Here is a 17,359-nt window from a genome sequence, read left to right as displayed (position 1 = left end):
TTACAATAAATGTTGAGAATATAAAACCTATTCCAGTATTGAATGAACCAGATTATTGTTGAGCTATAGAAAGTGTGGCTGAAATATAGAATGTAATTATAGTGTTTTGATTATCCTGCTTGTTGCTTGTCTCTGCCCATGCTAGCATTAGTCTCATCTGTGTTTTATGATAATATTATTTGGAGCATATTCTGTATCTTTAATTTAATTGGAACCCTATGATTTGAGTTAGAGAAACAGAATGTATAAACTTAATGTCAGGCAGAACCATTGTCCAATATGCCATCAGACCGATGGTGTCAGTGCCAGCCCAGCCTGGTGGAGTGAGACGGGGGAAATGGACAGGGCAGCATTTCAGAGTTTGGGGGAAGACAGTTTATTATTGTGAATAGTTTCTTTTGGAACGTAAAAAAACTACATATCTTCCAAAGCTACATACTTCAGTTTGACACTTATTTCCTTTCTTCTATTTTCCCTCTCTTTTCCTCTCTTCTTTGTCTAACCCCTGGTCTCTTTTATTCTGTGAAGGAAGAAGGAAAACAGGGAGAAGATAGAGGAAAGAAGTCTTAGGATTCCTTCTCATTTCTTCTAGCTCTGCACACTAGATCCTGCTCATTATTTTCACCCCTAAGCTCACAACAGAAAGACAATTTTTGTCTCTCAATTTTTCATCAATAAGTGTTTTCTTAGAGAAATGTCAGATGTTTCCAATGAAATGACACAACTTAGGGACTTGTGTTCTGTTCTGACTTGTGTGCCCTGGGAACCCCACCTGGGACACTGTGCTGTTCTCATGTCTCAGGGAGCAGGTGTGCGTGGGGGGTGAGGGTGCGTGTGTGGAACCAGAGGATGCTGAAGACCAAGCAGGATTTGAAGAGGAAGTTAAGCCTTGTTTAGGTTGTATGTTGTAAATAATTTTTCTAAATTCAATCACTTTTAGCCTTTTAGAACTTTCTTTAACTGCAAAAAGTATTTTCTTTAAAAAAGTTATTTTCAATTTATTTTCCTACCAGATTTTAAAAAATGCTTATCTATGGTCCCAGTAAACAAATTGAATAAAAATAAACTTCTCTGAAGGATTGGGTCTGAGCTCAGGGTACTAAGAATAGAGTTTGGAAGCTACTAGTTTGACATTGTGACAGTGCACAGTGGTGGGACGCATGCCGTGGTGGTTTCTATGGGAATTTGCTCTGAAGTGAGCTGAAGGTATAGAAAGTGCCCTTGTTTATGTGAGGAATGAGGGGGGGCGAGCATGTTGAAAAGACTTGACTTTAACTCGCTCTTGCTGTCTTCTTGATCAGATCCAGGTGATTGAGAATGACCGAGCCACCAGAGGGGGACAGGTCTATGCCACCAGCACCAGAGGCCAGGTCCCTCCCCTAGTCACCACAGACTGCGTGGTACAAGATCAAGGTATTTACTTTCAACAATTTTGATTGAGGTTTTATAATTTCGCACTATTATTTTTCATTTCATACACTGATACCCTTCAGTAATGCCTTCACTGATGTGGAATGCTCTTATAGTTGATTCTGTAAATACTTGTCTGCATATCTGCAGAGCATTGGTAGAGGACAGGGGCTCGGTGGTCTGGCTACATCACTCTCTATACATGTGACCTGAGTTGGTACTTAAGCTCTCCAAGCCTCAGTTTCCCCATACAATGCTGGTGCTCACCACAGGGTGCACTGTGAGAACGAAATCATACAGAACATAGAAAGCATTGAGCACAGAGCATCTCACGTAGTCAGTCTGCCATTAGTCGCTCAAGTACAGACAAGGAGCTGTCAGCCGAAGTGTCTAGTTTCTGATGAGGAGCCATGCAACAACATACAGTCTCAGAAGATTCTGTACTCTCACTGATGGGTGTGTATTAGCTTGTACCCTCCTTTGTCCCTTTATTTACTACACTGGGGACCTGGCAGGGCGGCATGAACAGAGCAGCAGGGGTTTGAATACTAGAGATGTCGGCAGACCACGTTCAGGCCCCAGCAACATCTTTTCAACAGGTGCTCTAACATTCTGGGTCTGGTTTCCCTCCTTCCAGCTAGGATGAGGCACAGGTGAGCATTGTCACTGACTCTGCCCCATGCCTACTGTCACTTTAATCCACCTGTCAGATCGGACACCTCAGATTCTGGATATACTGTTTGAATGAGTCATGTACTCAAACCTAGAAGTGTAATGTCAGTGTGTGAACAAGCGTTTTGTGTCATTTTAGAGTTGTGGAGCCAGCCAGGTTCTAGTCTGGGGGGTGTCCCCTCCTCCTGAGTCCATCCTCTGAGCTGTCCTCAGTGCTGTCCCTACAGAGCAGGCAGGGCAGAGGGGCTTTGTAGGGAGCCTCCCACACCTGCATGCCCCACACACCTGCACACAGATCCAGGCTCCTACCTACTGCCTGCTGAGCTTTGCTCCTCTCCCTCTCTGTACCTCAGAGCTGCCCACCCTCAGTAACAAGTGAGGACTAACAGCTACCCCAGGTGCCTGCCTGGGAAACCCCTTGCCTCCTTGGAGTCTAAGGCCTCCTCTGTGACTGTTTAAAACTACAGTCTGTCTTCCTGAACCATGTGTGTTTTTCCATGGCATTTCTCATCTAATGCCACATACTGCACCCTTTGTTAGGGTTAATAATTGTCTATGTGCTCTGTAGGGACAGTGCCTAACACTTAGTGGACACTCAATAAATATTTGTTTGAGGATTACATTCTTTTGATTATAATATATTATAGGTTTTAATTATAGTTTAATTTCAAAATTTATTTTAGGTAAGTTTTTCTAGAGATTCAAAGTACTTTTCATGCCATGGATAGTGTTTTAATACTCATGTATGCCATGAAGTAAATATAATTGGTTAGGAAACACAATGTGTATTAAAAATAGATTATAGTCTTTTACAAAATATTCCTGTTACAAGTAGAATTTTCATTTCTAGATTAAATTTTCAAATTTTAAACTAACACTGTCAAATGGAATCGCAGTTGACAGAGCATCACCTGCTGATGTGTCAGGGTGTCCAGATGCTCAGCTTTCCCTCAGCAGAGGAGCTGACAGAAGACAGGGAAGGAGTGCTGTGCTCTCATGTTCCTGTGCTTTGCTTCATTTCTTCCATTGACTTAAACACCTTTCAGGTCTGCAACTTGGCTGTGTTAATCACCTGCTCATGGGAAATGACAACGATGAAAACATCCCTTTCATATTGAGAGTTGTATTGTGGGAGAAATGGCAGTGTGCCTAGAGGATAGATGGTAGAATTGCACAGCACTACTTTATTTTTAGGAATCATGAAGAACATTTTACAAATAAGGCAATGCATTATCCAGAAGCACCTCACAAATGTTGAAATGTTACCAGGCAGGTTTTTCAAAGCAGATTTTCAGTGTGTCTCTGACTGTTTCAGGCAATGCCAGTCCTCGGTACATCCGCTGCACAACATACTGTTTCCCTTGCACGTCAGACATGGCCAAGCAGGCTCAGATCCCCTTAGCCGCTGTCATCACGCCCTTCGCCACAGTTCCTTCAAACGAGGTAAGAGTCCTGAAGGTAGCAGATCAGTAACTTGCCAGTTCCAAAATCTGCCTGCAGCATCATTTTCTTATACGTTATTTTGTATTGTAAACAGAAAATGAGCATATAATGCAAAAACATGTAGTCATTCAATTTGTTAAGGAAACAACAATCTGACAAGCTAGGTTTTTGGCATCCTGTATACCAAACCCTGATGGACTGGGTCACTTTCTGTCCTGTTGGAACAATGCATGTAAATACCATGCCCTCTTGTGAGGCCCTTAGCCCCTAGGTCAGGGCCCTGATGTCTAGGTGTTCTGGTGAAAGGAGATAACAGAGCCCAAGGTCCTTGGTCTTACTGCACCTGCTTTACCAATCACTGGACCAAACGCCCATCAACTCCCACTCAGAGCAGGTACATTGTATGTCTCAGCTTGGTCAGATGTCCTCAGTACATGGGCAAGTGAGGAAAGGACAAAAGGGGGATGATTTAGAGATTCTGCACTAGGGTGCTCTCAGTGGGTATTATGGCCAGCACATCCACCTTGCACAGCCCTCATTCCTCCTGCTGTGCTCCTGAGTGGTGGATGCCCACCTGCTCACAGAGACATAGGCACTAGAGCAGGGCTGGTCAGGTGGGAGGGGAGAATGGCTGTACTTACGACTGGAGCTCTGATGAGGACCCCATTGCAGTGGTCCCTTGAACTAGGCTGAACCTGAGGTTCCTTTTGCTGTGCTAAAGGACAAAGTCCCAGATTCCCTTCCCAGTTTATACCTCTTGCTTGTCTGTAATGGTCTTTGGGAGGATGCTGATCTATTGTGTACCCAGTAGCACCTGAGAAGAGGCAGGGCATCTGTGAGAGAGAACAGATTTGTACCTGTCTTGGGGGGCCATGCTGGCTAGTGTGGGGGTACAGTGGCTTGGAGAAAGGGGGAGGGGTCTGCTTTATGTCACTTCAGTGAAGAAAGAGAACAGAGATGGGTACATGTGGACAGTGGCTTTCATCCCCTTTAGGATGTCCCCTCACTCTCCTGTGAGTGTGGGAGAGCATTGCCATCCTTCCTTTTTGGGAGTCAAGTGGATTGGGTGTGCATTGGGCATAGAGGAGGCATTGGGCTGTTCCTAGAAGCCAGTCTTCCATGCAGAGTACTATCAGGACTGACTTAATGTAATGCTCCCAAACTCCTCTGTAAACTCACTGTGCTTGGTAAGATAAAGTAGACCGATCTGTAACGACAAAGAGAGCGTGCTATATATGATATGTGTGTGTTTTCCATAATAAGACGTTGAAAATAGCTAGCTAAAATAGCTAGTTGTTATGAAAACTTTCAAACATACAGAAAATTTGAAAGAATTTTCTAGTGAACACCCATATACCTGCCACCTAGGTTCTACCATTAACATTTAACCGTATGTGTTTGATCACATATTACTCATCTGTCCATCAACCCGTCTTTTTAAAATGTATTTCAAAGTAAATTGGAGGTATCAGTACACTTCCCTGTAAATACTCCAGCAGATACACCATTAACCAGAGTTTCATGTTTGATCATAGATTATTTTTCCTTTTGAGGCAAAATTCACTTACAATGAAATGCACATATCTTAAGTAAAGTTTTCACTGAATTTCATCAGATGCATACACCTGTGTAAGCCAAACCCCTAGTAAGATGTGGAGTATTACTGCCACCCTCATGCCTTTCCCAGCCTGCCTCCCACCCCTCCCCCTGGCCTCCTCCTCTGACAGCTGTGGTTCTGATTTGTCCTCCATAGATCTGTTTCCTAGTGAGGTCTTCAGGTAAGCAGACTTCTAGGGTATGGGCTCTCTGAGTAAGTTTCTCTCACTCAGCAGATGTAACAGAGAGCATGATGATGGTGCATGTGGGGTGGCCTTTCCTTCCTCATTGCTGACTAGTGTTTCATTGTGTGGCTATACCGGTTTATCTACTCCTTCACAAGGGACATCTGGGCCTTTTCCAGTTTTGGGCTATTGTGAACGTAGCTCCTATCGATATTCTTGTACAAGTCTTTCTGTGGACATATATTCATTTCTCTTGGATTAGTACCTGTGAGTGGATTGCTAGCTTATGGGTACATGTTTATTCAGTTCTATCATTTTCCAAAGTGGCTGCACCATTTACACAGTTTGAATAGCATTTTAACTTATTTTTGTCTATGTTAAATGACTTGCTTATTTTTATGTATAGTAAAATTTTAGGATTTTATTTCTTATCTGACTAATATTGCCATTATCACTTCAATTTAGAAAAAGATATACTTGAAGATTTCCTGATTTGGCATCAATCAAAAGGATTTATTTAGTATATTACAGTTTTCTTTTAAAAAATTGATTCCATTGTTTAACAGAACCTTTTAAAGCATGTCATTGTGTTAGTAACGCCTATAAAAATAAACCTCACCCACTGGTTATGATCTGAGAATGTTCCTTACGAGCATTTGCCTTGGAGATGTATGCTATTGCTAAGTGATATCTTATGTCTTCAGGTTTAATAGTCCATTTCCCTTAAATTTTAATTTTTTTGTATGTGTTTTAAATGAAATCCATTGCCACATTTAATATAATTAACTAGGAAGTACTTATTCAGCATAAGTAATTGGCTAGCCTGTAAGCTCCTTTGTTTCGTAACTGCGATTTTATCTCTGATGCTGTATTTTAAGAATTGAGGTAGAAACGATATAGATTTCCAGTGCAGAGGAGTGAAGATTATACTTAATTTTGCATTTCCTTTAAAATGGGAAATCTTTACACTTTGGACAGTTGCCTACATCTAATTATACATGAAATTGAGTAATATCACCTATAAACCAGATGGCAGAAGCTTTAACTCCATCTGTGACTAGATTTAGGAATATCTGCATATATATTTTTAGATTACAAATGGACATCATAGTCAAAGTAATTTCCTTTCATATTGAATTAGTTTAGTGCAGAGTACAGATACTCTTTTACCTAAGACTTTATTTATTTATTTATTTATTTATTTATTTATTTATTTATTTATTTATATCTTTATTGATTTCAGAGAGAGGAAGGGAGAGAGAGAGAGAGAAATATCAGTAATGAAAGTTACCGATCGGCTACCTCCCTCATGCCCAGGCTGGGGATTGAGCCCGCAACCTGGGCATGTGCCCCAAACAGGAATCCAGCGATCTCCTGGATTATAGGTTGATGCTCAACCACTGAGCCACGCTGGCCTGGCTTACCCAAGACTTTAAATTTCACTTGGTCCTTTCCTTATTCTCTGCTGGAAACCGAGGTGGACTTTAGAGAGTTCCTCTTGTCCAGGACTTAGAAAATGTGGGGGTACATAATTCATTTTTGTCCAGTGTGAGAAAGGCTCTGATGAGGATACCCTCGGCTGTGGTTCAGGTCGCCTTAGTTACGACTTAATGAATAGACATTTGTTCTATTATTAAATACCGTTTAAATTCTTTTTCCTTAATGATTGTTCCTATTCAGATAGAATCAGTGCCATTGGAAAGAAAATGGAATGGATGTCAAATAACTTGATGGATGGGGTTAACAAAAAAAGCAAAGGCTGTCAGAGAATAAACTCACCCCAACTCATTCCATGGGGGGGCTTCCGGTCCCTTCCATCACCTGCAGAGGGTGGCTTGCTTGTTTCCTGACTCCTCGGCCAAGCTTGCTGACACAAGTCCGTCTAGTTCTGGCAGAGCTCACACTGCTGCTTAACGCATCTAAGAACGAGATCCTGTAGCACTGGAGTGTTTTGTCTGCGCATCCTTCATCCTTCTCTTAGGAAGATGGCAGCTTGCGAAGTTGTGTTAACAGGTTTTGTAGAGGTAGCAACTCTACGTACAGCTAGTGATGCTGCTGGCACTCAAAGTCCAAATTCCAAGTTCCCTCTACATCTGGCTGTGAATAAGCTGGTTGAGCTTCTATTTGGATAAACACATGGAATGTCATTCATTCTTCCTGCTGGCAGTAGTTCTAGCAGTGGACCTTGTGCTCCCGCAAGCTTGTGAGCTGTCTCAAAGTGTTCTACTCCTGGAAGACCAAGATCATCCAGAACCTGGCATGGGCTGGGCACATAGTACATAGGGGTCCTGGTTGAGTAAATGCACTCATCACAGTCAGATAGACATTTAAAAGGCAAAGATAAACCAAACTACGAGTGCTGGCTGATTTCTAGGTGTTTTAGGCCTCTTAATATCTTCAGCACAGTAAGTCTTAATCATTAGCTTCCTCAGCAGCAGTTGGGTCTGTTGATAAACATGTCGCTAATGAAGGAAACATCCCATTTTGGCTGTTTTGTTTCATAGTTTTATTCTCTTTTTTTTTTAAACATTATCTTTATTGATTTTAGAGAGAGGAAAGGAGAGGGAGAGAGAGATAGAAACATCAATGATGAGAGCATCACTGATCAGCTGCCTCCTGCACTCCCCTGACTGGGAATCGAGCCCACAGCCCGGACATGTGCCCTGACCGGGAATCGAACCCCGATCGCCTGGATCCTAGGTCGATGCTCAACTGCTAAGCCACTCCCGGCTGAGCTGTTTCATACTTTTAAAGGACTGCAACTCATGGCCATTCGCCTCTCCAGTTTTGTGGGCAAAGAAAAAAAACCATCTGAGAGATCACAGCTGTGTTCTACAGCATATTTATGAGAGAGGTTATATTATAAGAGCAGAATGCAAAGAACAAAGGAGTTTTGATCATATAAAGATATTTCAGAAACCAATAAAAATAGACTACTTTCAGCCAGGAAAGTGACTTTAGCTGGGTCTGCACTGGGCCTGTACTGTGACCTCAGGCCTCCATTGCCAAGAGGGAGACTTCTGGCTCTGATGTACTATAAACCTAGGAGTGATACATGCATGTCTAGTGTCTACCTTACTCTTTCACTCTTTGTGGGGCATTCGACATGGATGGCCACAAACTTATCACGCATACTTTATGTTATTGCGCAGCTCGACCCACAGTGGTTTTGTCTGTACTGTACTCTCAGTGTAAGAAACCCTGAGTATGTTGTTCATGTAAAGAGCACCTGAAGGTTGTGAGGTTTGCATCTCTACATGTAGCTCAAATTTACTAGCTTTAGTGATGCATTTGCCTTGAAATGAAACTCATTGCTGCATAATATTCTGCTCTTTAAAGAACTTAAAGAAGATGTATAACTTAAATTATTTCTAAATTAAAGCTTCAAAAGCCTGAGTCTGTTTTTAATACATGTATTATAATCTGAAATGTCTGCATTAATGCATATTTTTAGAAGTATTAACATAAAAACTTGGAAAAATAAAATGCATGTACTGAAATAGAAATAGTTATGAATGTTGCATTTAAAAGACTGTAGCGTATGAAGTTCCTTTAGAAATGAAATCATATCCTGTAAGGATTCTGGTCACTGTACAGTGCTATGAAAAAGTACCATGGAAAACTTTGACAGCTGCAGAACAGAATGTTGTCCTTGTTTAGAATGGTGTTAACTGCAGATGCCTTGACTGTCACACTTGTCAGGGCAGAGGTCATTAGAATCCGATTTTAAGTTACAGTTTAGAAACCGAATGCATCAAGCTTATTTTCTCATCAGTCACGAAGGTATTCCTGTAAATCTTCATTTTTTATTAAATGGAGAATAACTTCAGGAGAAACAAGAATAAAAAAGGAAGCCCTCTGCCTTGATTTAACTTTTGGCGACTGTAGGTTGGTGTTACTGGGCTGCAGTGCCTGGGTTGGGTTGCAGCATCCCTAACATAGGAGTGGAGGGCGGCAGGGAGGGGCTCCTGCAGGGGGAGCAGCATTTTACAGCCTCTTGTTGTCATTTCATTATTTGTAAGGCCCACATTTTCTCACATTTTCACATTTTAAATTTGGAATATGTCTTATTAAAGCAACTTTTTAGCATTATGTCAGTTCCACTGGAAGCTTGGGTGGTGTCTCATATAATTAATGGGATTTTAGAATCCGGAAAATACTCTATTTATACCTGCTTCATGGCTGCTAACTTCAGTCAAATTTTGTGGATATTTAGGTAATACAAGGGCTTCAGGTGTATGTCGTTGATGTGTCCCCTTAGTGATCAAGTCTGAAACAGTCAAATACTTTAAATATTTAAAAGTTTCTTAGGCACCAAGTTCTCATGAAATAAAAGGCTAAAACAACTAATCAAGGCCTTTTTGTAAGCAGGAAGGAAGGAGGAAGAAACCCTGTGTAGACCTTTAGCTCGGAAGTGCTGGAGCAGTGTGTGGAGTGATCCCAGGTCTGCCTGACACCCAGTGGGTGTGGAAGGGCTCTTTGTCAGGAGTTCAGCTGGTGTCAGGAGGGGGGCAGGGCAGGATTAGAGTCAGGTGCGGCCCTGTGCACAGACTGAATCTACCTCCCAGCATCACAACCTCAGCAACCTCACCTCAGGTGTTTAAGCCTGTTTCTCTCATAACTAAACTTTTAATATCACTTAATTTCACTGAATTTAAAAATTGTTTAAAAATAAAATTAGCTGCCTGGCGGGTGTGGCTTGGAGGTTGTGCTTCGTTCCATGCACCAGGAGATCACCCGTCCCACTCCTGGTCAGGGCACAGGCCCGGGTTTGGGCTCGATCCCCAGTAGGGGGTGTGCAGGAGGCAGCTGATGGATGATTCTCTCATTATTGATGTTTCTATCTCCCTTTCCCTCTCCCTCTCTGAAATTAATAAATGAAAATTTAAAATGAAATAAGCTAGTATAGGAATCATAGTTACACTCTTCCTCATCTTTATCATTATTATGGTAATTTGCTGTACAGTATTAAATTCCTACATGGAAAACTTTATTTAACCCAGGAATTATTGATTTTGGGTGTCTACTTTGTACAGGAAAGAGAAATGTGAAGACTCCAGTAATTTAAATTTACCTGAAGTGTATGCATTTAGTGGGATGCTAACCTTCTCTCAGTGACGGTGGCAGCTACACATCTTATTAGGAGGAGGAGACTGATGTGGGCGCCACAAGTCACATTCAGCGATGAGAGGAAAGAGTGGGCCTCTCATTCGCATTTTTTAAAAGGACGCAGCGTGCTCTGTTTCAGCGCTGCACTACTGGTTTCTGTTTTTGTTATTCAGTGATAAGCACCCACTGGTACCTGAACATCGTACAGCTTTTGTGTTTTCAAAAGGTATTTCTGGGCATTTACTGGAAGAATTTTCCTTCCTCTTCCGCACACTGTCCGTCCTTTTAGTCTAGTTGATTCCTGTTCAACCTTTAGATCTCAGTCCAAAGTCATATCCTCGGGAGAGCCTTGCTGCGTGTCCCACGCAGCACCCCTGAGGCTCCTGACACCATGCACCACAGCTGGCGATTTTGTGTTTGTGTTTATTTGATTGTGTCATTCTCCCACTAGGTCCCATGAGGGTAGGGACACTTACTGTATTCCCAAGACCTAAAGCAGTTCCTGGAACTTTTTTGTGCTAGATAAAGATCTGATTCTTTCACTACACAGTATCAGTTATATGTGAAAGTAAACTAGAATTTTGAGGACAAGTAATGTGATGAGATCCTCACCATAAGGATCTGTGCACAAACATTTATTGAGCATCTACTTTATACAAATGCAATTTGATCTGAATGAGTTACATAGTCAACAGGGAACTGACAATCCAGGAGCCAAGCTAAGCCTGGACCTGCTTTTCTGAGTCATCTCTATCCAGGCATCTGATGTTTATTTCCATTTCCATGTTGTGGATCAAAGAAAATATTTTATTTCCTACTCATATGTTCGTATGAAAAATAGCCATTGGGGGACTCACTGCCAGACAGACAGCTGTGCTGACTGGGCAACAGTTGCTTGAAGAATTTCCTGGATAGTAAGATTCTGCATATGTTTGTTTCTTTCCATATCATTGTGCTGTAAAAGTGGAGATATATACATGTGATAAGAGAGAAAGAGAGGGAGCAGATATGTGAGACAGACATGTAGAAAAAGATTTAAGTCTTTGAAACATTATTCATTGTTTTGGAAAATAAGGTCGTCATTGGCTTTCTTGAACAATATTTCTGCAAAATACAGGTAAAACAGAAGAGCCATAGTTATAAAGTCTGGTGTATGCAGACATCACGGGTCTAGTCTGCCTCAAAGACCGTGTTCCTTAGCCCTAAGTTGGACTGTGTCATTGGTGAATTGGAGGGTACCATAGACTTGAACATGGGAATGAGTTTTAAGCTTCTACCCTCTCTTGTCCTAAATGGTTTAAAAAGTTTTGGAAAACTCTAATTACTTCAAACATGTAATTTAAGAGTTTTATGAATTGAATAAAATATAGGAAATGATACAACAAATTCTAAAAACCCCTCATGGCAATTGTAAAATATTAGATAGAATTTACTAATTTATAAGCAGATTTCAGAACATATATCAAATGTACCATTTTCCCCAAAAAATGTCATTTTAGTGAAATGTGAAATCTTTTATCTTCTGTCGTAATTGGAGTAAACAACTGATTTGAGGAGAGAGAGAGAGACAGACAGAGACCTGGTCAGTCAGGACCCACCACCCTACCTGGCTTGGGGGGCTCCCCACAGAGCACAGCAGCCTTCCTATTCTCTCCTCCATCCCAGTGGACGAGCCTCCTAGCTTCCTGGCCACTGTCACCCCACATTTCTTCCTGCGTTGTGTTGTTCTCACTGATTGAAACTGTCTCTCTGTCCACAGAAATACAATGCCTAGTAACCACACATCTCTTCCTTGAAAGAAGCCTCTATTGACTAGATCTTGTTATAACCAGAATAAATAGACTCTAATAACAATGTTGGAGAAAAAAATGGAAAATTGTCTCTCAAGTGCCACGAACACTCAAAGTAGCATGAAGTTAATTTTCTGGACATATGGAAATGCAAAGTTTTAGATTAACAAGGGCCAATTGAAAACATTCTTGAAAAGTGTAAAGATATTCTTAGAATTAATACAACACATTGCCTGTTTTATTGTCAGGCCCTGTTTCTTTCTAGAAGATGCATAACACGATTTTAAAAAGGCATTCAAGAAAATACTCTTTCATGCTGTACTTGTTATTTCAGAAAGTCAGACAAATAGTACTGCCTGTTAGTGTGTGCAACGAGTAGCCTGTGGCCTTACCTTAGCTGTCCGTGTAGGCTGACTGGTGTCATACATGGTAAAGCTAAAAATGGACACATGCAAGTTGCCCCTCCTCTCTCTTAAAAGTTGGTAGTAAGTGCAGTCGAAGCGGGCTCTCTTTTCCCTTTAGCTTCTGGGCATAATCCCCTGGGAGCCTGACTGCTCATATGCCACTTACCTGAGAGTCTACACGTCTGACATTTTTCAGGGGTGGTAGTTTATCCCACGTTCTGGACTATCTGTTCCCACACCATGGCCATGCTTCTAGTTACATCTCCCAGTTAATCCAAACCACTCACTGACTCCCCCTGAGGTAGGCCGGAGAATAAGCTGCCCTCCAGTCCAGGAGCTGTGTGCCAAAGCCACACTGGACGAGAGCCCGTGGCTGCTGGAGACGTATGTCACATGACTTACTAGGACTGTCCCCGATGTTGACTAGCACCCTTTATCAAGCTAGAGGACCATGTCACATTTGCAGGTCTACTTGCTGTAAGTCTGGTCTGATTTGGGAACCATGGTGGCAAAAATTTCTCTCCTGTTACCTACAGTGATATAGCAGAGATGCTTCCTGCAGGACTCGGTGGAATTATGGGTGTGTGGGGACAGTTGTAGTCACAGGACACTGATTGCTTCCTGGAGACTGCAGATGAAGGAGATACAAGAAGAGGGAAAAGGGAGGAGAAGTGTATATTTAAAAATGCAAAATATGTATTTTTTCAAAATCAGTAAGCAAGTGTGAGGTCACCTGCTATACTTTGGGGCTGCCTCTCCTGACAAGGCCTCTGCTTCCCTGTGTACCGTGGAGGAAAAGTGGGTAGAGGATTAGAAACTCTTAAATAAGTTTCCTTGGCTATTATCCTCAATAAATTTGCCACATCTGTCATTTCTATACAGTTTATCCTTAAAATAGCCTGTGTTTCACATTGTTTAATCTCATTTTGTTTTACGCAGAATATTTTTTAACCATTGTCACCTTTTTTTCAGGAAAAGTATGTTTCTTAATTTTGTGATGGTAATAGCGAACATAAGTTCAGTTAAATACTATTAGAGTTACATAAAATGAATATAGCATGATTATCGTGAATGTTTTGTTACTGAGGCAGGTGTATGGTTTTAATTTTTAGTTGCACAGCACCACCTAGTGGATCTGTGTTCATCAGCTGTCCAGATCCAGTATAACAGGCTTTTAATATTTAGCCATCCTTGCTAGTCATCACTTCTCTAAAACACAGGCTATGTAGTAAGACTTGTATATTCAGACTTTTCTTATATAGTTTCCCAAACAAAAATACAGAGGTTAAACACTTTATAGAAACTCGCCCTGGCTTATTCAGTCCAGTGGTTAGAGTGTTGGCCCAGAAGGGTCCCAGATTCGATTCCCGGTCAAGGACACGTACCTGGGTTTCAGGTTCGCTCCCTGCCCCTGTTTGGGGTCCATGTGGGAGGCAGCTGGTCAGTGCAGCTCTCTCACATCGATCTTTCTCTTTCTCCCTTCTTCCCTTCCATTCTCTCTGAAAAAGAGTGGAAAAAAGTATCCTCAGGTGAGGATTAACCAAAAAAATACAAAAAACCCCACAACTCCCCATTTGGGATTGTTGTAGGTTGTGCTTTTTTCGCTTTGAGCATATGTGTTTGTTCTGGAAATCTGTCTGTGAGTGGCTGAGCCTTGCCTTCTAAGCTGAAGAGAACTTTTACTAATGACAATTTCCCGTGTCAGCTTTACTACCTGAGCTTCTAATTGCATCTTTGCCTGCTGGTCTGTTTAATGTTCTGGACAACAGGCCCAGCACCGACTGCGCAAATGTAAAGTTACCTGGGAGAATGGCAGGAAGACTTGAAAACCAAAAATGTATTAAAATAAGAAAACTTTAAAAATTGCACTGGTAGTCCAAAGAGCTCCTGATTGATAAATTTTGTTGTCTGCTCTTTCACGTGGAAAAATAGCTACAAGTGTTCTGTTTTGTTTTGTTTCAAATCACTTATTTCATTTTCACACTGAGCCTATTTCTCAGTTAATTATATTCTTGCTTGTGGTCCCAAATAGTCCATGATGTTATCATACTAATAATGCACAAAAAGAGACATTTTATTCATCTTAATTAAAATTAGTTCTGACATAGATCTGGCACAGCCATGGTAATCTAAAAACAAGCACAAGATCAGATATATGGCCTTCCTCCCTTTGCTCAGCTCCTGTCTGTGAGCCATGCAGCACACATCATGCAGGACAGGACCACAACTGCGACAGGAGGGTTTGGTCCAGTGTGTCACTCTTTCCACTGAAGAGAAGAACTGAAAAGAAGGACCAGGCAGGAACGCACTAGAGGCCAAAAGATTTAAGCACATTTATAAACAAAATTATAAAATCTGAAAATATTTCTGAAGTAAATATGATATAATGTCCTTGGTAAGGGAAAAAAAACAATTTCTGGGGGGAATTTTTCCGTAAATGTGATTTTTTACAAAAAGCAGTATACACTAAAATTGAACTCGAGAGGTGAGATTTGCTGTGTGAGCTTGTGCACTCTACTGTGGAACAGATAAGTAGACATCTGCAGAGGGCGCAGAAAGCCTCTGAACAAGGCATTGCCACTTTGCCCTGGTCGAGGGGCCCACAAGAAAATGTAACCACTTAAAAAGCTTTTAACATTCTTTGCTGTCACCTCAGTTGTCTGAAGACCTAACTTGACCTATCCATCACCCCATTTCCTAGAGTGAAGATACAAAAAATGTGAGTGTGCTTAATAGCCTGGTGCAGTCATTACTGGACTCCAGTGTGTTGCTGGACTTTCATTTTTAGCTCTGCAGGCCAGACTCTGCCAGGACTGGAATGTAGTTTTAGGCTGGGCCTGCCTTTGAGTAAATCACAGCAGTAAAAATAAGGTTGATTTTGCTTGCATTGCCTGTGTGCAGGCGTGTGTAGGAGGCAGCTAATCCATGTGTCTCTCTCACACTGATGTTTCTCTCTCTCTCTCTCTCTCTCTCTCTGTCTCTCTCTCTCTCTGCTTTATCTAGCAAATAGTTGCATCGTGCGTTGTTCCTAAGGTCTCTCGGCATTGGTGATAGCCTTTGACATCTTTGAAAATAAAATGATGAGAAAAGTAGACTTAACTGGAGTGCATGTATATTGCAGGCGTTATTCCTAGTTTAACTCTTGAAAGCATCTCCTGGTCCTGGAGGTGATGGATGCAGGACAAACAGCAACCAGAGATGTGGCTGATAGACCTTGACTTTGACTTCCTACTCTAACTCTCCATCTGCTGCCCTAAGACTCTCCGCTTGCACCCATAGCTGTTTTCTGCTTTCCCTTTGTCCCCCAGATGACTTCTCATTACCTGCTAAAGAGGACAAACATTTGACACTTCATGCCTTTCAAACAAAGTTTATATAGAGAAGTGTTATATATGTCAACATTTGAATATATATGTGTATTTAAATCAGATTCCTAGAGTGTTTTAAAAATCTACTGCACTTCTTAGCTTTTTACCATCAGATTGCATCAAAAATCTGAAAGATAGTCCTGGCTGGATGCTCAGTGGTTAGAGCGTCGGCCTGCGGATTGAAGGGTCCCGGGCTCAGTTCTGACCAAGGGCACGTACCTCGGTTGCAGGCTCGATCCCCGGCCCCAGTTGGGGCGTGTGCAGGAGGCAGCTAATCCATGTGTCTCTCTCACACTGATGTTTCTCTCTCTCTCTCTCTCTCTTTCTCTCTCTCTCTCTCTCCCCCTCTCCCCCTCCCCCTCCCCCACTGTCTCTGAAAAACAATGGAAAAAATATCCTCGGGTGAGGATTACAAATAAGTAAATAAAATCTGAAAGGTAGATTCCCCGGCCTCTAGATCATGTTTACATTAACATTTTACAGTAACAAGTTAGCTAATTTAAGTATTTATATAAATAAATGCCTTTTGAAACTCAAGCCTATCTCCTATTAAATATACTCTCTTCTGAGCTGAGTGGTTTTGAGAGGGAAGGCTATTCTGCATAAATGGATAACAGTTACCATTTATCCAACAGTTTTGTGCCAGGCACAGTGCTCTGTACTGTACATGAATTTTCCTGTAGTCCTCATCACAGCCCTACCAGTGGGCACCAGAGCTGTGCCCATGCAGGGGTCAGAAGAGATAAACGAGAAAGTCCAATCCATTTGTGGATTCCTCCGGGCAGGATATGGGGTGGGGCAGTGCAAGGTAGTGGAGAATGAATCTGGATTTCTAAAGAATCATTTCCTTGATTCTTTCATGTACTATCCTAAACCTGTTTTTGTTTTCTTGCTCTGAGACCTCACAGCTCATTTTTGAACCCTCAGCAGTAGATTAATTTTCACATTGAACATCTGGGCAGGGACAAACAGCACCTCTTGGTTTTCTAAGATGAGCAGAAAATGGCCTTCTGACCCCCCTACCCCCACCCCATCACCACCTTCCTCCTATTCCTGAGGTCTCCTCTAAAAAGCATTCTGCTTTGTTTACATCTTTTTCTTTAAAGAAAAATGTAGTTGATATGCCAGATCCAGTAATTCTCAAGCTTTTCCAGAAATGTTATCTTTAGGGAGATTTATAAAAACAAGAGGAGCCTTTGTGGTTGTATTCTGAAGGCCGGAAGAGCTTAGAAACAAGGCAGATTTCGAATGCTGAGCTTTTCCACTTTTAAGCTGTAAATAAAAGATGTGCTGTGGCTTCACTCATGTTTATGAGAAAGAAACAGTTGGAACGTATATTTTTTCCGTCCTCGCAAAAGCATGACTGACGTGAGTCGAGAGAG

At 41.7% G+C, this 17,359-nt stretch overlaps 1 protein-coding gene across 1 annotated transcript in view; it reads left to right on the top strand.

Moving 5' to 3' along the window:
• Window positions 1-17,359, top strand: part of SEC24D (SEC24 homolog D, COPII component) — a 67,037-nt gene that overhangs the window by 15,941 nt on the left and 33,737 nt on the right. Inside the window, exons 7-8 of the mRNA XM_087816216.1 lie at window positions 1,302-1,413; window positions 3,398-3,525. Coding sequence (XP_087672342.1) covers window positions 1,302-1,413; window positions 3,398-3,525 — 240 coding nt within the window. The remainder of the gene's footprint in view (window positions 1-1,301; window positions 1,414-3,397; window positions 3,526-17,359) is intronic.

Source organism: Miniopterus natalensis, chromosome 4, assembly GCF_054644295.1.
Source record: "Miniopterus natalensis isolate mMinNat1 chromosome 4, mMinNat1.hap1, whole genome shotgun sequence".
Classification (NCBI taxonomy): domain Eukaryota; kingdom Metazoa; phylum Chordata; class Mammalia; order Chiroptera; family Miniopteridae; genus Miniopterus; species Miniopterus natalensis.
Note: the sequence above shows the minus strand (reverse complement) of the source record. Positions and strands in the feature narration are given on the sequence as shown.